The sequence below is a fragment of the Salminus brasiliensis genome, chromosome 9, assembly GCF_030463535.1.
Source record: "Salminus brasiliensis chromosome 9, fSalBra1.hap2, whole genome shotgun sequence".
NCBI lineage: Eukaryota > Metazoa > Chordata > Actinopteri > Characiformes > Bryconidae > Salminus > Salminus brasiliensis.
The window spans coordinates 28,258,758-28,283,335 of NC_132886.1; the positions used below are offsets into that span (position 1 = coordinate 28,258,758).

At 41.7% G+C, this 24,578-nt stretch overlaps 1 protein-coding gene across 3 annotated transcripts in view; it reads left to right on the forward strand.

Annotated features, from left to right (window-relative positions):
* lpin2 (lipin 2) overlaps positions 1–24,578 on the forward strand; it is a 31,725-nt gene that overhangs the window by 1,147 nt on the left and 6,000 nt on the right. For 2 of the 3 annotated variants that reach the window (XM_072688122.1, XM_072688123.1), the window contains exons 2-17: positions 8,219–8,419; positions 14,476–14,571; positions 14,785–15,080; positions 15,173–15,280; positions 15,492–15,618; positions 15,771–16,149; positions 16,641–16,740; positions 17,014–17,201; positions 17,332–17,425; positions 17,518–17,680; positions 19,389–19,474; positions 19,783–19,927; positions 21,195–21,343; positions 22,544–22,630; positions 22,825–22,977; positions 24,283–24,397. In XM_072688122.1, coding sequence (XP_072544223.1) covers positions 8,228–8,419; positions 14,476–14,571; positions 14,785–15,080; positions 15,173–15,280; positions 15,492–15,618; positions 15,771–16,149; positions 16,641–16,740; positions 17,014–17,201; positions 17,332–17,425; positions 17,518–17,680; positions 19,389–19,474; positions 19,783–19,927; positions 21,195–21,343; positions 22,544–22,630; positions 22,825–22,977; positions 24,283–24,397 — 2,478 coding nt within the window. In that variant the 5' untranslated portion in view covers positions 8,219–8,227. Of the gene's footprint in view, positions 1–6,862; positions 7,236–8,218; positions 8,420–14,475; positions 14,572–14,784; positions 15,081–15,172; positions 15,281–15,491; positions 15,619–15,770; positions 16,150–16,640; positions 16,741–17,013; positions 17,202–17,331; positions 17,426–17,517; positions 17,681–19,388; positions 19,475–19,782; positions 19,928–21,194; positions 21,344–22,543; positions 22,631–22,824; positions 22,978–24,282; positions 24,398–24,578 lie in introns of those variants that run through there. The other variant, XM_072688124.1, reaches the window with a different exon arrangement.

The window sequence follows — 24,578 nt, forward strand, 5'->3', positions numbered from 1 at the left end:
TGAAGACAGCACTGGAGGTGTCTGAACTTTTGAATTGTGTCCCACTGATCTGGATAACCTGTCTGTTTCAACTGTAAAATCGTCGTGTAGTCAGACCTGTTCGGCAGAGGACTAGAAAGCTGAAAGCTTCCCTTAAAATCACAGTTTAATAGTTTCTTAAGTTTGAATTATTCCGTTTTCTCGTTTAAATGTGGTGCAGAGTTATTGTGGAATATGTAATATAGGGAATACAAGCCGTATATAAAGAAATAAGCAATAAAAATGCAGCTATAGTGTCGTGTATCTCTGTAAGGCAGAGTTGAATGAGAACAGACAGACCATGAACCTCAACCACTGTTTATTATATAGCTCATGTGGTGCCAGGTAGTCCTATTCTATTGGCAGTACGTCTCCACAGGGACTAGACAAGCTGTGTGGGTACAGTTGCACATCTGCATCAGCAAGGAGTGCAACCAAAAGTAGCTGCAGCATTTATTAGAAGGGGTGTCCACAAACTTTTGGACATATATATATATATATATATATATATGGAAACGGTGCCCTAGAATGTCGAGCTGTGTTTATCGTAGCAGAGTTGAATGGTGGAAGTCGGGTATATGGACGTGGCAGGCCGTGAACCTCAACCACTGTTATTCACTGTTATTGAAAGGAAAATGAGCGAAACAGGGCTGGAACACAGGCCAATTCCAAAAACCTCCAAACTGCATGACCATTTACTGCAAAAGCTTATGATGATCTACTCAATTGCTGCTGTGGGTGAATATGGAAGTAAGACTGAAAAGGCTGAGAGCTGACACTAAGCCAAAAGGAGAAGGGCTGACCAGTTATCGAGCCGGGTGATCGGGTAAAAGGGCGTGAGGGTGCTAAGACACAGCAGCAGAGATGATCTTTTTGTTGTCTTCAGGCCCATCGTAAAAGAAAAATCATTAATTCTGAGAAATATAGTACACTGGGTTGTAAAATAACAGGGTTGTAAATCAGCTTGTAAAATTAACCACTGAGCATTTTTTATGTGTGATATATATGTACATATATAGCCTCCTTTTAACTTGTTGCCCTGCAGTATTGCAGTATATGACCTGAGTGATCAACTGAGTGTGTCACAGAGTCACGTGTTGTGTGTTGGGAGTGTTTTAAGGGCTCGCTGACAGGTGATCTGGCCACCAGTTGTCCAGCCTGTTTTGTTTTTTAGTGAAGAGCTGAGTTGGCGTGTCATAAATCAGGTGAAACTGTTTCTGTTGAACCACCAGGTCTGATCTTCTTGGTAAAATCATTAACTGTACTGTGCAGTTTTTTTTTTGTTCCCCTTAGGTTGGTTTGGGGAGGGGTTGGGAGAGGGGGGCTGTGGTACTCTACACATGAAAGAGGATTAAACTCCTCCTCCTCCATTTTAGCCGACCCCTTATCAGCAGTCAGTCGCTGCTGTACAAGAAACATGTCCCTTATCTGGCAGAGAAGCACTGACCCCAATACCCCCGCCTCATTGGTTGCAGGATGGGTGTCTGTTTGCCTGATTGGTTGATTAGTCTGTCCGACCGGGCTCAGCGCTTTAGAGGAAAGTGAAAGAAAATGCCATGCTGCGTAAACCGTGCCCACTAATGTCGTACTGTTTGTGTTTATACCTGGGAGGGTCAGTCAAAGGCCAGTGCGGGCAGTATTTGAGCTAGGAGCTGCCAATGATGACAGACAAACAAAGGCTCTTGGTGAGCAGGGAGGAAGAGTTTACGTGAAATGATTTACTTTGCGAAGCTGTAATGAAGCGATTGCGCTCTTGGGCAGAAATAGACCCCCTTTGTAGTGGTACTGAGGAAGATAACAGTGAGCAGGATGAGTCTTCAGCCCTTAAGCCGTCTTGGTCCTTGGTGAGTAAATGAACTGACATTGGGCCGCCAGGGCCTGGAGCAGGGAAGGGCCTTTGTTTACCATCCGTTTGTACTGTGTAGCTTTGTCCAAGCAGTTGCTTTCAGTTTTCTGTGATGTGTCTCTAAGTTAATGTTTCTGTTTCCTAAACCAATAAAAATGTAGGCCTGATGTAAACAAACCATCAGTTTAGAAAGCTGTTAGATCCAACAATTAATGTTGGCTTTGGTTATGGCATGCCCACACAAACGCAGGCTATGGAATTTTTGATTGTGTGAGTCCCTGAATCTATATACCTACGAAACCAGAGGCCATAGGCTGTTATGATCAGAGGTCGACATGTAACATTGCTTGTCAGTGGACTCTGCAAGTTCCCTATTTAAAAATCCCCTGCAAATAATGACATTAACTGGCAACAGAGATTTCACATTTCTGTTTCAGTTCCTGGGCAGTTAAGATTGATTATGTTTTCGGTTGCTTTTTTGTTCTTAGCAGAATACGGTGCAGAATGTCTGTTTTCATTCCTCTAGCTGATTCAGAGTCTCACTTTAAGGTTTCCAGAGACATTTCTTTTCCCTTATAAACCTGCGCCTGAACCCTTTGAACCCATTGCTTAGTTTCCAGACCTAGTTAAGACTACAATGTTAGAAATAAAAGGTTCCATATGTCTCAAACTCAACAACAAAAACAATAGCTGAACCCTTTTGGCCACTATATAGAGCCATTTTTCAAGGTCTACAAATGCAAACTAACCATTTCTGCTTTCAAATGGTCCTTGGCAGAAGCTTAAGGATTACTGAAGAACCCTTTTTAAGGATGTAGTGACTACTAATTATTCCGTAACCAGTCAGATACTGAAATACAACTTTGAACTGAAGTATGGCCTCACACACACAATTCTTTTGGGTTTATAGGGTTAAAATAAAGTGTATCACAGACAGACTGTGCATTCACTGACACTGTACAGTAGACTTAATTTACTCCACTTTGTTTATTTGTCAACAGTTATGCCATTGGCTCAGTCCTAGTTATCAATTTTGGTTGAGCTGGGTCCAGCTTTGGGGAAAATAGCTGAATTCTTTAGCCATAGCTTAGTATGTAGCGCTGAATGTTGAAGGTTGGGACCATCTCTCCTGTCTTTTTTGGCTCATATTCCAGCAGTATGGCGAATATTCTTGTTTCTAGCCCAGCGGTTTTCTGCAGGAGTTTGAGGAGCATGAGGGTCTGCTGTAGCAAGTGAAGCTATATCCTGCTATTGAGTGCTACACTTGGGCCTTGTCGGTCCAAAGACTGGTAGACAAATCCAAATGTCTGATTTTACACACATTTACATCCCTCTAGAAGATTGGATATTTAAAACAGGTCAAACTGTAGCATTTGAGCTCTTTAACCATGCAGAAAATATGGGACAGACTGCAGACAGACACCATGCTCAGCTTTCTTATGTATGTTAAGTGTACATCTCAGTATTTCAGCTCTTGGGATATTTTTGTTGATGGACATTCCTGCTTTTTCTCATGTGAAACATTTGTGGGTGACTTCCATCTATCAAGATATTTCCAACCTGTTTGTCACAGTTGTTTCACATTTCATCCAATCATGGTAGTAGGTTTCTGGTTTCTGTGAATTTGATAGGTGCTGCTATCTGACACAACCGTTAGATTGTAAAGACATAAATCTGGTTGACCTGTGGGCTGATTAGACTAATAAAAGATTCTTCGTATCACACAAAGAATCAGCATTAAGCGATTAGTTTTTGTAGATTAATCAGGATGGTGACATGTTTAGAAAAACTGACGTGCTGAATTTTGCTGACACAGCTAATACAGCTGTAGTTGTCCAAATAGGTATCCGCAGTAGGGCTGGGTGATCTGACAAAAACACTACATCACAATATGACACAATTCGCAGTACATGGTATAGATGTGTAAACGTTGCTGCACTAATCCTGTTGAACAGGATCATTCTGAAACCTGCAGGTGCGCAGTAGCAGTAGTCATGGTATTATTCAATTGCCTACCTTTAGTCTACACCGGCCTACAGTTGTTCACTTCAGTTTTAATATCTAGGTACTTTGTGGACATTCCTTTGCACATTCAGGGCCTGTGAGTAAGTGCCTTTTTGAGAGCGTGAACCTAAAGATGTTCCTGTAATGGATTATGCATTTAGGACGTTCATTGCAGCATCTGAGGCTTTCTCTGAATCAGGCGAGGCTATTACTCGTCCACTCCGCCATCCCTTGTGTGAAAATGTAAAGCTTCTAAAAGAGGTCGGCCTTCACCGATTGTTAGCCTGTAGATTAGAGCTTATTATCTTGGTGGGAAATTGGTCTCTTTGGAGATTTGGAGGCAATTTACGGCTGGTGTATTGAATCAGGAGTCTTATAGAATGATTGCAATATTGGCTTTAGCTCGATAAGCTTTATTTGAACACCATCTTTTGGGAATTGTCATACACTTATTTTGGTCCATGGTTTTGTTCAGAATGTTGATAAGTTTATTCTCTGCCAAACTCTCATCAGTACATATGCGTTTAACCTGTAAAACCGTATAACTAACAAATATTATTATGGAAATAAACATGAATACAGTAGATGTGGTGTTTTGAGTGTGATTATAGATAGTTAGAAGATCACAGATTTAGTTACTGACTGCTCTGTGAACTCCAGCAACTGTATGGGCCAATTCATAATAATTTTTAATACTACATCAACCTAATAAAACGTTTGATTGTTGTATGTTTTGTAAATGTATGGACGAACAAAGAGACCCGTATGGCCTTTTGTGTTAAACTTCTCCTAGAGCCTGTGTAAGGGGTCAACACTTGAGAGAACAATGACCTTGGCCGTAGTTGGATCTGTTAATCTTGGATCTTGATCCACTGTTGAAAAAGAGATAGATCCCTACATTTTGCATTGAATGCATTTTTCCGTTAATGAAAGGCCGGTTCCTGTTGCTGTGCCTTCAGGACTGTTATGTCGATGAGCTTAGTTCTGATTGACTACCCTCATTCAAAAAGCAGTCTGTACTGAAACCCATGACATGAAGCCAATGTATAGCTATAAGTAATTAATTGGTGCTAGTTCTTTAAAAAAATTGTTTACATTCACGCTTTCATTCCATGCTATTGTGAACTATGCTTCTAAAGGCTAACCTTAAAGCCGTAAAGTGAAAATGCAGCTTTTCGTGCATCATCATTTTTATCTTTTATAATATTATAAAATCTGCTCTCTGAAGTAGAATATAAAGCTAATGTTCCTCAGTACTATTCAGCATTTAAGAGTATATCCATTGTTTCCCCTCATAGTCTTTTTCTCTCCATGTTCCCCTGTCTCTCCTTATAGATAGACAAAGGTCTGGAGTTTTGTGTGTGAAAATGGTTGATCTAAAACGTGGCATTAGTGCCGAGGAAATGTAGGTTAGTTCTAGTTATAAAGTCTGTTGAAGACCCAGTTGAATAGCGCTCTAAATAAAGACAATGCCCTAGTTTTAATAATTTAGCCACTCTGAGTAGAGATGGCTTGCTTCATATATTAAGCTTGGTTTTACATGGAAAAGGATTATGAGGTCCATTTGGTTTCGCTTTGGGTCATGATTAGATCACTATTAAGGTGCTGAAGTTTCATATCGAAGTGGTTTGGGGTTTCAGACATGTGGCCTTATTAACTTTTCTGTGGTAGTTGAAAAACAAACCAGGTACCAGGTACCAAAAAGCAAGTAGAGTCGAGTAGTGTAGGTATCATGCAGTGGAAAAGCTGCATTAGTAACATACCATGCGAAGCTGAAGCTGATTGATACGCAGGACCTAGAAGACCTGCTTACGTCTTTCATGTCAGCATGTCTTCTCTTTGGGGACTTGCTGGGTTTGAGTGGAACAAGTGGAACAAATTGAAACATCCCTCACACAGTTTATTTTGTGCTTTTGTAACAAAAGAGATGCATTCAATTATGACCTATGCTGTTTACTGTTTACATTGAACTGCTTCATACACTACAGGTCCCTACCTAAGGGGGGCATATGACACTAGGTGGAACAAACTGTAAATTGCACAACTATCTCTTTAAAGTCAGTGAAAGGAAACATTTGGGGTGTTTTGTTGCTTCTTTTCGTTTTCCTCAAACTAGGGATGCACCGATACCAGTATCTGCAGAGTATCGATACCAACTCTGACTTTAAATACTTGATAAATGGCTATAAATCCTAATATTTTCCACTTTTTATTGGTTTTACCTTTTGTATTTTATCCCAAACAAGATCTAATGCACTTGACTGGTTGAGTAACTGCACATTTGAAAAGGTTCAGAGCTAAAAGAAATGTAAAAAATGTAAAAGATCTATTAAATGTCTGTTTTATGATGATAACTATTTACGATTGGCTTTTACTGGTTGTTTAAACATTTGGTTTCCTTAAGTAGGCAAACAAAATGTTCTTTTTAAAAAAATGTGTCAGTATGATTCATGGTATCAGTACACTCTATTGCCGATATTGTGTGTAAGTGCCAGTATCTACCTGATATTGGTGCATCAGGATCTTAAACCATGGTGTGGACCAACCTGTTCCACCTTTAGCGACAGCCTTGGTATGGCTTTAGTGTTAGTGTTGTCCTCCAAACTTGTTGAGCTGTCCAGTGATATTTCTAGTCTTGACACTCCCAGTGTTGGTAAATGGCACATGAGTATGAATTGGGAGAAACAAATGCTGGACTTGCTGGACTATGGGTTATAATAGCAAAGCATATTGGGACTTACATGGCAGACTTAGCAGTGCAGGGTGTCTTTTAAAAAACCCTGTATTGCTCACTTCTGCTGTCAGTTACTGTGTAAAACAAAGTACCTAACATCTCTCCTCAATAATAAGCTGGTTTTTGGTTGTTAGGGTGGGGGGTTGCTCTAATGTCATATAAAAAAAGTTGGACTGCTTAGTAATTCATTTAGTCTTGAAGATGTAACGTTCTTTGAAAAGCAGAATCTGGAGTTTCTGAACAGACCCTTCGCCCTAATGACGGGGAGGTTAAATCTTGAGAGGATGTTGACGAAATGGCTGCTGGAATTTCTCTCGCTGATCATCACAAACACAACCTCTGACCTGAAAGTTCTCCGCATCAGCGCCCTTTCCTCAAAACACTCCCTTGGGGTTGTGTTTGTTCGTCATACCCCCTGCTTTGCAAGACCTTGCCTTTTAAACATGGACTACAGCTGGGCAAACAGGATTTGTAGTTCCGGTTCTGCTCAGCTTTGAGACACAAACGTGTAGCACTCTCACTGACGCTAGATCCAGGGGGGAAACATTGAGGCCACTGCTGTGCTGACATCGAATAGGCTGTCTGCATGCATGCAGATAAGGCCCATCAAGAGGCATCCAGCCAGGGGGAACCGTAAGCTGAATTTTCATTACTGAAAGAAAACGGCCTTGTTGGGATGAAAAAGCTGGGGGTTGCACGCTGCGAGTCAGTGCCAGTCCTGTACAGACAGAGCTAAACTCCTGCTATAATACACTTGAATAGACTCTTCTAACTTCGAAACATAGATTGTAAGTTTTGTTCTTACTACAGTGATCATTAAACCCCGGTGTTCTGTTTGCCATCTAGTAATGGATGCACTGATCAACTTCTGGCCTGCTAAGATACATGCTCATGTTCATGTAGTAGTGCACTATATAGAGAGTAGAGTGCCATTTAAGATTCAGCCTTTTTAGGTACAAATAGTGCTCAGCTGAAAATGTACTTTGTTTTGGTGTCCGAAGTTTGCTTCTTTTTGTTTTGCATTGGGGCTATAAGGCTAATAAGCTTACAAGTGATAGATGTGTATATCACTATAGCTTTGTGCTAATAACATGCCTGAATGATCAAATGATTGCCTAAAACAATGTTAAGTAATTTAACTTTTATAAATAAAGATGTCATATTGTGACAGGAACTACACACTTAAGTCTATTTGAGATAGGCATAGATATACAATTGCATTTATGGCATTTAGCTGATGCTCTTATCCAGAGTACTAACATTTGAATGCTGTTACACAGGTAGGAGAATATAGCTTTAGGAGTCAAGCCCAAGGGCTCTTATTGGCATAGTATCATGGGCTTGCATGGCCAGGAAATCGCACCCTAGTTTGCAACAGGAAAATGCAGTGTTATCCACTACACTACACTACACTACACTGAGGCCAGTGTATGCTGATTTGTGTGTGTATAAGGAAACAGCTGAGGCTACAGTGGCTTTGTACCTCCTATGCCAAACTATACATATAAACTGAACATGTCTTGGCTTATCAACTACTTTAAGGAAACTAATCTTGATCTTAACTGATCTTAAGTGATTGACCTGACTGATTCTTCCCTCTTTCTCTCTGTGGGCAGGCTGACACCATGAACTACGTGGGACAGCTGGCCGGCCAGGTGCTGGTGACGGTGAAGGAGCTGTATAAGGGAATTAATCAGGCCACACTCTCCGGCTGCATCGACGTGGTTGTGGTCCGCCAGAAGGATGGAACTTACCAGTGCTCCCCCTTCCATGTGCGCTTTGGCAAACTGGGCGTGCTTCGCTCCAAGGAGAAAGTGGTGAGTTACACAATGTAACACAATGGCTGAACAAAATATATGTGGAACTGTTCTCAGAAGATTGAACAAAAAGGTATATTAAGAATTTGGTGAAATTTTAAACTGGGGGTTTGAATTTAGATGGGCGGGCATTTATTTAGGCAAGTATACGTCTGTGGAATGAAGGTTGTGGAAGACGACGGAGGACCAACTTTGCTAAAAAGCAGGCCAAACTGGCCGCTACCCCTTGTGAAAGATCACAAAGACAGCTTGTTACATTTCTTGCACTAGATCAGTGGTTCCTGACCTTCGTCCTGGAAGACCCCTTGCCCTGCATATTTTAATGTCTCCCTGCTTCCACCACACTTTTTCCAGCTAACCAGCTAATTACGAAGCCCTTCCTGAGTTGAACGTAGTGTATTAAAGCAGAGCAGAGGGTTCTCCATCACCAGGATTGTGAATCACTGCACTAGTTGGTGAAATTTCGTTTGGTGATTTGGATTGGACCCACACCACACACTTTGTCAAGTCTTGTTGACTGTTGTGGTCGCAAAGCAGCTTTACATAATTAATAATTAGTAATAGACAGAAAAAAAAGAAATAACATAAGAAGACATGAGGGGTCCAAGACCCCCAGTGAGCAAGCCAATGGCGACAGTGGCAAGGAAAAACTCCCTCAGAGCTGGAGGAAGAAACCTTGGGAGGAACCAAGACTCACAAGGGGGACCAACCCATCCTCCTCTGGTCAGAACTATTTATAAATTATTGATAAAAGTCACCAAACCATCTAAACTGTTAAACTGCTCTGATCATAATCATAATATAATAATCATGCTGTAGTAGAACGTAATATAGTCATGGCAGTGATGGTCAGAGTAATGATAGTTAATAGTGGTGATATTAATAGTGGCAGATAGTTAAGAGTCCATTTAGATTTTAACATGGTCATCAGACATGTAGCAGTGGTAGGAGGGTGTGCCGCTGGTCTGGCATGGACTTTTTGCAGAATGTTTTGGTACAGATTGTTGGAAAGGAAGGTTTTAATAGACAACATATAGACAGTGTAGGTTGTTGTATGGCTACATCTAGATACACTCATTTAAATTAATGTATTTTAATTGAAATAAATCATTTGAGATTTCTTAATTTTCATTGAATAAATGCATTTTTAAACAAACTAAAGAAAAAGAAACATAGAAAATGTACATAAAAACATCAACACACGTTTAGACAGTTTGGCTGTCATTTTCTTGTCAGAAGCTAAACAGTGCACATACCCTTGTGCAACAACATGAACAACACGTCCAGAGGAGCCAAACTGGTAGTGAAGTAAGCATCCTGTCATTTGCTACATACAGTTGAACAAACAGTTAGACCGTATAGTTAGAGGTTATTTATAGACTTAGTTTCACCATTTTTGGTTTTGTCTGTGTTCATACTGAGCTGTAAGTTTTTATAAAAACACTCTCTGTAGCTCATTTTCTTTAATGCACACATGAAATAACACACTTGTAGCAACACTTCTCTGCCCACCTTTGCAAATGCACATTTACATTTCCGGCACTTTTTCTTTCTGTGGTGTGTTTTTTTGGGTTCTGAAACTAGAAGTTTCAGCAGCTTGTTTAAAGTCCACACACCGAAGTTTAGTACAGTTTACGCAAAGACGTGGACCTGAATGTGAAATTGCAGAAGCACTTTTTGTTTTTAAACTGGCTTTTTTCCACTGCTCTGAAAAGTGAATTTAAACACTAGTTAAAAGCTGTTTGGTTGAGCTTAGCCAGATTATTCTTCTGTACTTGCCCGTGTTTCTGCATTATGGACACTTTATTATTTTTTCATTGCTCTGAAACTTTTCAAATGCAGTTACTCAACCAGTAAATGCTGTTCTTTCAGGCTTATTAGATCTATCAGATTTAGGATTATATATATAAAGTACAACCTATAAAAGGTATAACACTGAAAATATTAGGATTTATAGCCATCAGTCCAGTATTTAAGTCAGAGGTATCTGTATCTGTACTCTGTATAAGCAGATTGGTTATAAGAAAGGAAAAAGTGGTATCTGTGCATCGTAAATAATCACAAAAAATGATCCTGTGGAAAGTGACCGCTACATATGCAGCAAATAGGTTGAGAAATGCTGGGACATTCCTTTACATGTTGTTCTGAGTTGCATTAGTTCCTGTTATGTGTACTGAACTGGTCTTTTGACAGTTTCTGTTATCCTGCTGTCGTGCCAGAAGGCCTATTAGCCTAGCAGAGTTCACTGCATTATCCTCAGCTGCACTCAAAGCCTCAGAACAAACAAAACCAACAGGTTCAGTGAAAGTAGGCTAGCCCTTATCACCAGTGGCCCTGCAGTTTGTCACGTCTGCAAACATTACCTGTCCCGTGGCTGCTGCTGGAACTGGGTTGTTTTTGAGTTGTGAGAGTTTGACCCCACAGCAGCTTCTCTCGGCCTAGAACAGAGAAATGACTTTCACCACATCCTGCAGAAACTTTACGCTTTCTGTGCACGTCTTTTGTGTTTGTGTAGAGGGGAGCAAAGCACGGCCTAACACGTTTTAGTTTTTGCTGGAGCAGCTTGAGCAAGGTGTAGATATTTATTATACAGAACTAACTACACATCTCAACAAAATGAAAACTCGCCCCCTGTAGGTGGTGGTTAGGTGTAGCAGATAGAGGGGCTAGTTGTAGCTAAAAGAGGTTAGCAAAATTGATGCAAACGCAATTAATTCGATACAATGTTTATTACATTTAATGGCATTTTCCAACCTAAATACAAATACGAAATAAATACGATCAGTGTAAAGAGTTTTCCTTAATGTTGAAGAGCACTGTAACATTTCTGACTTTTATGCTGCTATTGGTTATTTATATTTGTTTCTGATCAGTCTGTGGTTATAAGTTTAAAAGAATGAGCTGGATATGGGTGGGTATGGCCTTATTGTTTCTTTGAACAGGCTTTTCTACAACACTGTTTCAACTAACCTCCCAAAAAGAATTAGTGGAATAATAAGACAGACAGCAGCATGTATTTATGTTTAAAATAATTACAAATATAAAAAAATAATTACAAATATAAAATTAAATATTGGTCTTCAGTCTCTTTTGCCAGCACACCAAATACCTAATACCATAACATGTGAGTGTTATGACAGGCCTAACAGAGAAAGCACATATAAAGTAGCCTGTAAATAGACTTCTTGCCTGCGTTAAATATGCCAGGATTATTGGAGAATGGCTGCCTATAGCAACTTGCCCGCTTCCACGACATGTTGCCAGGTAGATTTTCTTTTGCAAGCGCGTCAGAGATTCAGCCCTGTTCGAATATAAACATATATTAATGATTCCCATTATTTATAACTCTTTATTAACAGTAATCATGCATTTCTGTGAGGTTTTGTCTGTTTTACAAAAAAAAAGAGAGAAAATAATAATAATAATAATAAAATAATAATCCTTCTCAACCCATGTACTGCTGCAGAACTGCTGCGAGTCCTATGCATGTAAAATCCTTTGACTTCACAGCAACATGCTTCTTTCCACACGGGTCTGTGTTCCTTAGCTTGTCACCAAATACTGTGTCCTTAAGCAGTAGCTTAAATCGCAAAATGACGCTTCTTGACTTTAGGGGGAGCCCAGGAGCAAGAAATACCAAATCTTGCATAATACTGCTTATGCTTTTGCGTTTTGGAGCATTTTGTGTGACAGTGCAGATATTAAATTAGTTATTAATATAATAATTCATATAATAATGGTGTTTTGTGAGCAGTTAAACCCAGTTGCCCAAGTACATTTAAGGCTTTTTGGCTGTAATTCTCCTCAGGTGAGTAAAGGCTTTGCACAGTACTGTACTGAGAGTGTGCTTGGGTGTAGCGTGCAATGCCAGGCTTTAAAGAGGCTCAGGTTTACTTGACATGAACTCTACTCCCACACCGAGCAGCCTCAGTAATAATGTACTACAGTTCACAGGTGACATTGTTTATTTAGCGTCCTGTGTTGAATGAGTGAGGACGGGTTCATTGTCCCCTGTGTTGCAGGCCGAGGGGAATCATACGTTCGGGCCACACTGAGACCTGTGTGTTTTGATCTTGAGACCATAAGAAGTTCTCCTAAATAACAAGCAGGTTGCATTTCCAGCCACTTCCATATAGTTCCATATACTGTTTTTCACATGTAGCCGACCTCGAATCGAGCCGAGCTGGAACCCTTGAAATGAGAACCTAGAAATGGCGGGGGATGGAGCAGCTTCTCTCAACCTTCAGGAAGTGCGGAGATGTTTCGAAAAAGAGAAGGAGTGGTCGCTATGGCAACAGGTTTCTCTGGATAAGAAGTGCTTGGCAGAGGAGGAGTGGGATAGTACCATCAAGGTTACTTATATAATGGGGAGAAAATCCACGGGGTGGCTTTCTTTTTTTTTTTTTTTCTTTTTTTTCACTCCGAAAAGCTTTTTAGAGCCTCAGATGGAGCCAGAGGTCTACCTTTAGATCTCATAACGTCCATGTTTGTTCCGTCCACGGTAGACCTTCTTGCCACTCGCAAATGATGTGGCAGTAACATCCGGCCGTCGCCTAGATATCTGTTTATTTAGGCCAGCCCGACACCAGTCACCATCTGCCCCCACCTCATTGCCACCGTGATGCAATATTCAGAGATAATGAAGCAATCTTGAAAGTTGAAGATATTGAAAGGAAACACCTTCTGATTCTATTTTCAACACGAGTTTGAGCCCCCTTTTCCTCTAGCTTTAAATATTTCATACTGGACTGGCATGTCGAAGACTCACCCCAGGCCATCATTAGTAGCGTCATTAACATTCTGCCCCATCTCTGTTCATGTGCGCGCATGCACACACACACACACACACACACATATCCAAAATTGCCTAGCAACTTTGTAAGTGAAGACAAGGGGCTTCTGGAGAGGCAGATACATTGGGCAGTAAGGCTGAGGGTTGAGAAAAGCAGAGGCTCAGTGGGCTCTGAATATATCAGCATTCGGTCAAGGGCTTCAGATCAGTGCTATAGGTTTCCAGTGACACCAGATCACTCGAAAGTCGATCACTCTGCCGTCGGGCTCACACCACCTGTCTACGTTGTGGCAGAGTATCAGGTGCGCGAAATGATCCTGGGGGTGTGTTGGCAGCTGGCCAGCAGCAGCTTTCTGGCCCCATTCACTAATTGGGTACGGTAATTATGCAGAGCGCTGAATGAAGCATCAGGCTTGGGTATTGTCCATCTCCGAGCAGGTCGTGACAAATGCATGGTTAAACAGGAGACCAGCGGCTTGATTTGCTGAAGGCTGCAAATGAGGAAGAAATGGCATGGGTTATTGTCCAAGCATTAGACTGAATAAGGTCCAACTCCTTATCTGGAAAGACCCTTCTGAAAACTTTTCTTTATGGTAGAGCGGCCACGATTATTTAGTTATATGGTATTTAAAAATAAAAAACATCTTAATTTACCTTCTCTATAAACTGCCAATGGTTAGACCGTTAATTACCTAACCTGTATGTACTCCCCAACCCCCATTAGCCCTACCCTCCACCCCCCCGGGATGCCCCAGACATGTCTCAGCAGCCAGTATGTTCTTCCATTAATTTTTGCTTGGGCCGGCCCGTGTTTGTAAGCTGCTCTACATGGGTAGTTTAGGGGTTAAGGACAAGAGAGATGCTCAGGAAACAATCTAGCCCGTGTCTATTGACCTTGTGTTGCTCCCACTGTTTAAAACCATCGGCCAAACAGACCAGACACGTCAAATTGAGCTCTTTTGAGTTTCTGCAAGGTAAAAGGAGGTTAATAATAACTAGACTCTGCGTGAACCTCCAGGTGAGCAGACATGAATGCAGAAGGGGAGTAGCAGGCTAAATGTCAACTCATATTGGTTTCTTAAGGTCAGCACTTAGATGGAGCTCACTTTTGATATGTTTGACTTGTGGTCTGACCACAGAAAGCATCAAAAGTTCAGACACCTGACTGGGAATATGAGAATCAGGTAGACTTATTGACTTTGTGCAATTAGAGTGAGCGTGAAAATTAGGACATATCTGTTGATGTTCTCTTGATTTCTGTCAGATTGACATTGAAATAAATGGAGAGCCGGTGGATCTACACATGAAGCTGGGAGACAATGGAGAAGCTTTCTTTGTGCAGGAAACGGAGGTGCAGAATGTGAGTATCTTCACAAATGATACACCTTTTGTGATACATATTTTACACAATAATACAAAAGGGACCTTGGCCCTGTGACCTGAGCACACCTCCCATGGCCTCAAGTGTATTATTGCAGTTCGACCACAGCTGATCTAGAAGCAAGCGTTGCTGTCAGTTGTTTGAAATGATCTGGGTTGTGTTCGTGATCTTGGTCTTGTCTCTGCCACTCAGGAGCTAGTCCCAGCTCACCTGGCAACTTCTCCAATTCCTACTGAGATTCACAAGTTCTGGCTCGGAGGGGACCATGGGGGGGCTCAGGACCAAGACGATGACCCCCAGGACCCAGAGGAGCCCCCTGTGGCCAGCACTAGCACAGGCAAGAAGAAGAAAAGACGAAGAAAGAAGCATAAAGGTGACCCTCGGCGGGAGGAGCTGACTCCGCCTGCCTCTGTCAGCGCTTCCGTCCCCGTAGACGAAATCTTTGAGATGGACCTAAGCTCAGACGAAGAGACCACTCCCAGCTCACGGTGAGTACTCACCATGTTCTCGCCAGCAATTTGTATAGTTCATTTCACAGTTCTATTAAACTCTTTTGCTTTTTCCAATACTGTTGTTTTAGATCGTCTTCGATTAGCACAGTGAAAGAGGCTGAAATCAGACTACCACCAGTTCGCCATTCACCAGAGAACTACCCATATTCAGATGGGGACTGGTCACCTGCAGACAAGTAAATATCCATACAAGCCAATGCACAAGCAATGCACATCATCTATACATCAGAATAAGGGCTACAGCAAATCTTTTGTTAATTGTTACAATTGTTTAGATCACAAATTGTCATAATGGCAGATGTTACAGATGCACAATTGCAGTATGAAGCAGTATAATCCCAAAGAGAAATGTATGCTTAGTTTCTGCTCTGTGTTGATCTCCTGAAGCCATGCCATCTCAGCGGCCTTCTCCCCAAGGAGTGACTCGGAGCTGGTGATCCGACCATCAGAGTCCATGCTCAAAATGGAATCTCACATGCAGTGGACATGGGGAGGTTTCCCAGAATCCACCAGGGTATGTGTGAGCTCAAATACCCCAACACTCACAAACTGTATAACTACTAATATATGTATATATATATATATATATATATCTCCTTGCGTAAATGCATGGAGCAAAATGCAACTCTTAGCTCCTCTGCCATTATCCAAATATTCTTTTGCCAGGTGGCAAAAAAGGAGAAGACAGAGTTGCCGAAGACGATAACCATAACCCCAACAGAGAACACTCACTTCAGGGTTATCCTGAGCTCCGAGGCCATGGATCCTGATTCTCATGGGCAAAGAGGGCCATCTCCTTTGGAGCCTGCACCTGTCTACCCCATCGTCAAGCCTGAGCCCCGTACTCCAGTCACCCCCATCACCCCTGTCACCCCACTATCCAGCTCTGACTGCGTGGAAGTGCTGGCTGGTGAAGCTGTGGCCACCTCCACACCCTCAGACCCCCACATTGCTGCTTCTGCTGTTGCTATTGCTGCTGCTGCTGCCATGGGTGGAGACATAGGAGATGTTTGCCCCAAGACTGATTCCCCTTCCAAGAAGAAAGGTGGGTTGTCTGTGGAAATCTAAATCTATAATTAGTAAACCTGTTTACTATTAATTGCAGTTGACTAATTTTGAGTCTTCTCCCTTTGCCATCACTTTTTACAAAAACTACCTGTCAATTCTGCGAATTCTCCCAGTCCATGTCCTCAACTTTGCTGATTACTTGTTGCACATCTGGTGGACTATCAGCATATTGGTGGTTATTAGTGGAAATTACCTATTCATCTAACTACCCCCAAGTATTGTATTGGATAGCCTTTATAAAGCAGTTGCAATGCTCCCCACTATATCCAGTGTATGGCACCATTGTTTTTATGAGGTCTATGCTTTATGAGGTCTATGTTCTGCCAGTTAGAGCTGTTTTTTGAAATCTAAATGAGGTGCTGTGGTCGCATGCTGTTGCTGACGCTGGAGAGAATGCCTCCAGTGGAGCCTACTGAGCTGTTTACTATTTAGGTCGGTAACTGAGCTGCTTCTGCTGTTTTTGTTTAGGAGTCCCAAAGCGAAGTCAGCACCAGGGCCCTGAGGATATATACCTGGATGACTTGAATGTACTTGAACCTGATGTGGCTGCGCGCTACTTCCCCAAGAGGTACACAAAGAAAGCTAATCACAGTGTGTGGCTTTTCGAAATGCCAGGTCACGCCTTTCCTTGCACTGAAATGTAGAAGTAACAGCTAAGAGCTTTATGGTGCAACATTCCTCTGGGTATTGCTGGGTCAGCCTTTCATACAGACTGCTGCTAGCTGACCTTTGAACACCTTTGAGCTAATCACTTCATGGATATTTCCTAGAGCTCGTTTAAGGTGAAGACATTGACTTTGACCATGACTTTGCCATTGACATTGTTTGTTTGTGTGTGCAGTGACTCTGAAGCCAGCTCCAAGCATTGGATAGACTCAGGGATGCGGTCAGGTTCTCAGTCCCCTCAGTCCGTAGGCAGTGCTGCGGCTGACAGCGGCACCGAATGCCTTTCTGACTCCGCCTCCGACCTGCCTGACGTCACGCTCTCTCTGTGCGGAGGCCTCAGTGAGAATGCTGAGATATCCAAAGGTGCTCAGGCACATGACTGGCCTTTACACACACTGGGGTCTTTCATTACTGATATACAGCAAGCTGGAAAAAAACAAGCTTGTGTTAATGGTTAACGTGATGCGTTTTTGTGTCGCCCCTATCGTTCTAGAAAAGTTTATGGAGCATATCATCACCTACCATGAATTTGCTGAAAATCCAGCCATTATAGACAACCCCAATTTGGTTGTGAAAATAGCAAACAGGTAAGATTGGCACATTTGACAAAACTCTTCATATTAAAACAAACCTTTTGTTAACATTTGGTCACATTTTGTGTTTGTTATCCCTCCCACAGATACTACAACTGGACATTGGCTGCGCCGTTAATTCTGAGCTTACAGGCTTTTCAGAAGAATTTACCCAAAGCTACAGAAGAGGCCTGGGTTAAGGAGAGGATGCCCAAGAAGTCAGGCCGCTGGTGGTTCTGGCGGAAACGAGCAGACAGCACCATAAAACAGGTAACGCTAATGATAATTAATATCATGTCTCATAAAAATATATGCAAATGTGATCCACGCAACTTTCAGTGATTTAATTACTTTTCTTTCTGACACAAAAGGCCTTGGTTTTCACAGCGTGTGTCCACAAAGCTATTAAACAGCCTTTAATCTCCTTGCATGCAGTTGACCTCTTAGGTCTTTAAACACTGGCAAACTAGAAGCGACAGCAGCGCTTCTGTAATATTACTGGTACAAAAGGACGAGCAACGTCTTTGTTAGCAAAGATCCACAGCCTCTGAAGTTCTTTTATTCTCTCTGAAGCCTCTCCGGTCATTTATACATCACACTGCCCGGCTCCTTCTCTCCTGCCATTCTGCAGGCCTGTAATTAGGAGTCTATGGCAATGTGAAGTTTTGCAGATGCAGTAGAGCAGTGCTGACGGATAGAAACAGGGCAGGCAGCTCATTACTCCAGAGGCTTTCATCAATAATGTGCTGAATGTCCCTCACATGCATGAGGACGAGCCGATACAGCAGTGTAATCACTCACTGGAGTCTTCTGTGATTTACAGTTGATGGGTCATTCTGCAGTTGAGAGACGGAGTGCCTCTGTGTTGTAAATAATGCCAGCAAATGGAAAAAAGATACTTATTTCCCTACAAGATGTTTTGCAGAATTTTTGACTTGAAGTCAGAGAAATGGCTCAGCCAAAGCTTAGTTTTACCCTGTGCCCTAGGTTTTGCACTGGAGATACAGGATTAGTGTAGCTAGATGACAATGGCTGCCATATCTCGCTGTTTAGCATTATGCAAACTTTGTGAAAAGTCATCATACACTTATCTCTAATGGTCATGGTCACTGTAAGGCCCTGTTCACACGTATCCACACATTTTTAATGATGTAGCCTTTTGAAAGTGTTTTGGCCTCCTGTCCACATTAATATGACATTTTAGATCACTAAAAACTGAGATAGTGTGTTTTTTGAGAAGTCTGTTTTTTATTATTTCCATTCAAAATGCAGATTTTTGAAAACTTCACCATGACTTCACAATATTACCTTGCTCATGGTTGTTGCCAACTAAGGACTAGGTGTACTGTTTCATTATACTGTGACAGAATGTCCTGATCACATTTGGGTAAATGATCTGCTGATCAATATTGTATGTGTGTGCGATTCAGAGACAGTGATGTCGCCACAGCAACGCAAATAAGAATTAAGATTATATATTATATTTATTTTATTTATATATATATATATATATATATATATATATATATATATATATATATATATATATATATATATATATATATATATATATATAAAATCACCTACTATGCCTTTCTTCTAAAATGGATACAGTTGTAGCAGTGAACTTGTTGTGATGTTGATGTTAGTCTGTTTATATATGAATCAACTGGAAACAGTCCGTACCGTACTGTGGCAAAATCTGTTCACCATTTACTGTTTTAATGGAGCGTTCTGTGGACCTGAGCAGAGCTTCATGGCACACATCTGTGGCAGCAGAACATTCAGATGCACGATGTGATGATGGCTTTTTGGAATCACACAATTTTACTACATTTGGACAGCAATTTGCTACATTTGGCATAAAGGGAGATGGTGTCAGTTTGACTTGAGGTATTCTTCTAATGTGTTTATCGCTGTGGGTGTCATTTGGCTGGGTAATGAGATTGCCTGTCTTCTCATTGCTTTTGTTCTGCAGTCTGAGAACACAGGAAAGTTGGAGATGAAGGAAGCACAGCTAGAAGACAGTGGCTCCTCCCTCTCCCTGGAAAGCCACGCCCGCAAGTGAGTCATCACATAATTTCAGTGTTCATAGTTAAGGTTCGGATTCCGAGATGCGGACCTGATTTAGACTGAAATTAAACGTTAGCTGTGACCAAAAGTGTTGAGTGAAAAGAAACCGTATTCAGGATCCTGCTCCTAGTTGCTGACTGCAGTCTTCCCACAAAGACGATGCATTTGCCAAGCAAGAGTTGAATGCTGGCAAGCCCAACTTGCGTTCTGCTCAAGCTCTAGCCTGCTTGTCTGAATAATAAGCATTAAAAGGAGGATAGGTGTAGTCCACTAACTGTGTGCACTCCCTGTGTGCTCAGAGTGGAGACCAGAGACTCGTCTAGTGATGAGGAGGGAAAGGAGGTGAGTGCAGCTGCTGCCTCTCTGGAGCGCTCAGCCCAGACGGAGCCCCAGCCCAGCACACACGCATACCGCAAGTCCCTGCGCCTCTCTTCCGACCAGATCGTAAGTCTAATTTACCCTCACTTTTCCTCTAATGTGGCATGGTAACAGGCTATCAAGCCAGAAAGCCTATTTGCTGTAGTGCCTCTGTCCTGTGTAAGTGGTGCTGAAATGCCTTCAAGTCTTTACTAATCAATATGTTCACAGATGACTCTACAGGAGTCCTGAAAGGCTTTAGATGCTCATCTAATCCTCCATTAAAGGCTGTTCTGTGTTGTTACAAGCTGTCCCATAAGCTTTCACAACCATCTTTTAATATGCAGTACATATTCTTTTGCATTACGGCGCCCCCTCCTGGTTTCAGAGCCCAGAGACAAACTGAGTCAAGACAGTTCTGTGTGTTTTTTTTTGGGCCTTGCTGTAAAACTACTGTAAACATACAGGCTTAGTTTAACATTAAAAAAAGAAACCTAATGAAACCTATTCCTAACCCTCGTCCTGTCCCCTTAATCTCAGTCTAATCCAGTTAAGATCCAGTTCAAGACTGATATTAGACCTATTAGATTGAAAATATCCAAATATTCAGCAATTCAGCTGATTATAAGCTTATATATATATATATAAGCCAAATAAAACCAAACTGGAAGGCAGAAATGAGGCTTCAGAGTCTTGGCAAGGTGAGATATTGCAAAGACACCAGTGCCCAGATGTGGAGTTTTCCCACATAGTTTTTCAGTTAATAAATAAATAGATAAAATAACTGTTTAACCTCTACATTACTTATATATAATATATAATATATATTATTATATATTCTAACATATTGTAATGTAGGAAATGCCTTGTTTGTTTCTGTTGTATAAAAGGGCATGAAAACCTTTGTCTTTTTATATATATTTTAACATTTGGACATTTGATCTTCAGTTGAACCATTTTTACGAGATGAGGGTAATATAAGTAAAGCAATTCAACTGAAGAAATGTATTTAAGAATCTATTGTGGTGAAATGAAACTGTGTTGATTGCTCATTTGCATATAAAATTTTAATGCCATGAGAATCAGGATACCTTTATAACTGTGATGATTTTAGAGTTGCTTTGATGAGATGTTCTCAGTTAACCTGCATTAAACAGAGATGACTAAGCACTCGATTTCATAACTGCATTTCATAAACCATGGAAGGCAAACATATCTGGTACACGGCGTCCTTGATGGAACGCATTCCATGAAATGCTAATGATAATGAATGACGCAAAACTGGGATGCCGGTGAGCTACAGAATAATGTGAAAGTTTAGTGTGTAATGCGTGGGTATCTCTGCCTCTCCCAGGCCAGCCTGAAGCTGAAAGACGGTCCTAACGACGTGATGTTCAGCATCACCACCCAGTACCAGGGCACATGTCGCTGTGAGGGCACTATATACTTGTGGAACTGGGATGACAAAGTCATCATCTCGGACATCGATGGCACCATCACAAAGTACGTACTTCAACAACTGGGACCTCTGCTTTGTTTTTCTTTCTTTTGGTTGGAATATTCCACAAGCCTGTGCAGGCTTGGCAGACAGTTACCATCACTGCTCCAGTAACCGAGAGCATGATGAACACACACATTTTTGTGCTTGTGATAATGTTGTTACAACCATGAGAAAGCTTCAGTATTCAAACACTTTAAAGCCCCAGTGAGGAGCAACTGCAGTAACTCATGATTAGGGCTTATATTATAAAATGCTTATATCGAATCTTTCCCCGAGTCACTATCACTTTTCACGGTTAGCTTTCTTTAATGGTAGGTGAAAAAACCATTCAGCTTGTAGAAATGTGCAATAACAATTTGTTGCCTGCTAAGAGCTCACTCGCTACTGCCAATAACGAGCAGTAATGGCTCCACGCTAGCTTTATCTAGCATGACAAAGCCAACCTCTGAGACTTAAACCATTGTAAAAGGGTTTGAATGTGCTGCCCAACAACATTCCACTAACGATCCCAATATCACATGGCAATTTCATATCACAGCCCCTTCCAGTGCAGCTTCTCCTTCAACAAATGGAATCTGTCTGTGTGAATAGCTCTCGGAGTTTGATACGTCCATGGCACTAATATTAGCTTTGGCTTTTAATTACTGCAAAGGCAGCCGTAATATCGCAACGTCTATGCAAACGGACGTCCTCCGCCTCCAGACCAGCACCAGTGGGTGGGCAACATCAAAAAAAGTTGTAAAATGAAGAAAAAAAAAAAAAAACAGTGACTGACTTGACTGGTGCTTATTATTTCTGCAAGCAACGTGCCTGACGAGCCTCTCTGGCGGCTGCCGTGTCGGGCGCTTGGCTGCGGGGTGTGAGCGGGGGCCCCCAGCTTGGACCGGGAGGAGGATGTCACCATAATGAGCCAATTTAAATCCACCTCTCCCTCACTGCCACCCAGCCTGTGCGGCAGATAAAACGCTAAAAACAGGGAGAGGGTCCTCATTAGCAGACGACACGGTTTCAGCTTTGCCGATGGAAGGTTTCAGTTTTTTTCAACTCCAGTTAATTTAAGAAAAAAAAATACACACTTCTGTGGCTATATTTAGCACTGGAGTTGAAAAAAGGGCTCCTGTGTCTAAACTTCATGCTGATTCTTCCTCTATTTCTCCCTTGTTTTTTTTTTTCTGTGCGTCTGTCTGCGTTGGCGCCTCCAGATCGGACGTGTTCGGACAGATCCTGCCTCAGCTGGGGAAGGACTGGACACACCAGGGCATCGCCAAGCTCTACCACTCTGTGGCTGAGTGAGTCCATCACAGCTCCTTCATCTAATTATGCTTTAGTCTTTTGACCTGCATGGCAGTTACCCACTTAGCAGATGGGTCACAACAAGGCTGAGCAAAGTCATTTTCTTTCAAAATGGTGCCTTTCTGCTGGAAGGCCATAGATAGTAGATAGAGCAGGATTTTGACAGTTCTCATCCTTTTTTTCCCCCCAGGAATGGCTATAAGTTCCTGTACTGTTCGGCGAGAGCCATTGGCATGGCTGATATGACTCGGGGCTATCTGCAGTGGGTGAATGATGGCGGCACCATTTTGCCCCGCGGGCCCCTCATGCTTTCTCCCAGCAGCCTCTTCTCTGCATTTCATAGGTACCTCTCACCTACTCAAACAAACAAAAAAGGAAAAGCTGGAAATGTTGAACTGGTAGCTCTAGCTATAGGAAAGTCCTGTTTTTTGAGAACCCTAGTGAAAAAGAGCTGCAGACGGAATGAGTACATTCTGAGTAGAAGGACTGTGTCCCTGTTGTTTCAGAAAGTTAAATAGTTTCCATTTTGGATATAAAGAAGTTTAAAAAGAAGGTGGTATGAATCATAATGTAGCATTTACATTTATTGTAGATGTAAAGCCTACTTTCAGCAATGGGTAAAAAGGGGAAATTATTACATTAAATATACAGTCATAGCAGAATATTATAACCACCCCTGTTTTGGAATGAACTCAACCCATTACCTCCACTTACCATATAGAAGCACGCTGTACTTCTATAATTACAGACTTGTTAGCCTCCTTTCACCCTGTTCTTCAGTGGTCAGGACTGACCAGCACAGAGCCGGTATTATTTGGGTGGTGGGTCATTTACAGCCCTGCAGTACCTAAAATGCCTTCCTCTGACGTTGGACATTTAATTCAGCATCAACATAAACTGACAAAAATGAGTCCAGGGTGTCGCTCTGGATGGCTTTTTGGAAAATAATGATGATGGCCTGTTTTAGTGCTGTTTTAACATGCCCTCAACAGCTTCTTCTCATTACTTTGAAATGCATCATACCTACGTCACTTAAGTGCTCACTCGCAGCAGAAGGGGAGAGGGGGACATCAAAAAGCAGAGGTTTAGGTTAGGACACACCCATCCCCTCAGTCAGCTATTCATGCGAAATTTGAGGTGCAAAACATGCCAAATATAGCATACATTAGACATAAAGGTGGGATAAGGCCAAAGTTGTTTGCAATGTAAATCCTATAGTTTTGTAATATTAAGAAATTTAAAGCAGTTTGCTGCTGTGAGTTATAAACAGCTTTGTCCACTATTTCTTTTTGTGGGTGTTCAATGGTTCCTGGTTTAGCAGTTCTCCTGCTGAAGTTCCTGCTGAAGTTGTGTTTTCTCGACCCATACCCCTCTGAAGGCTTGTCTGTTATCTGTAACTTCATGTGAGATTATAAACTAACTTTCCCTGGAGGAAAATTGTGAGGCCAAGTAGATTCTTTCATTCAAGTGTTTCTTAAAACCAGCATTTCATTCAGCATTGGGCTACGTCAGATTATTCTTGAATCCTAACACCTCCAGACCGCTTTCCTGCTCAGTTCTGAAGGATGGATAAAAGAAAATAACAAACAGGTTTTCTTATGTCAAGGTTTCGAATTGATGATAATTTCACCTTGTCTTGCTCTTCCAGGGAAGTGATCGAGAAGAAGCCGGAAATTTTCAAGATCGAATGCCTTACTGACATCAAGAACCTGTTCTATCCTAACAAACATCCCTTCTACGCTGCGTTTGGAAACAGAACCAATGTGAGTTGGAATTGCAGTGAAGTCTGTTTCCTTTTTTTAACATAGGAGCTGATCTCAGCTGTTGGCTGAAAGTACAGTGTGTGGATTCATGGTTGAGCTGTGTTGCTCCCCACCCTGGTCTTCTCGGTTCCTTCAAGCTGGGAACTCTAAAGACAAACATGTTTTAGGTGGATCCTCTGTC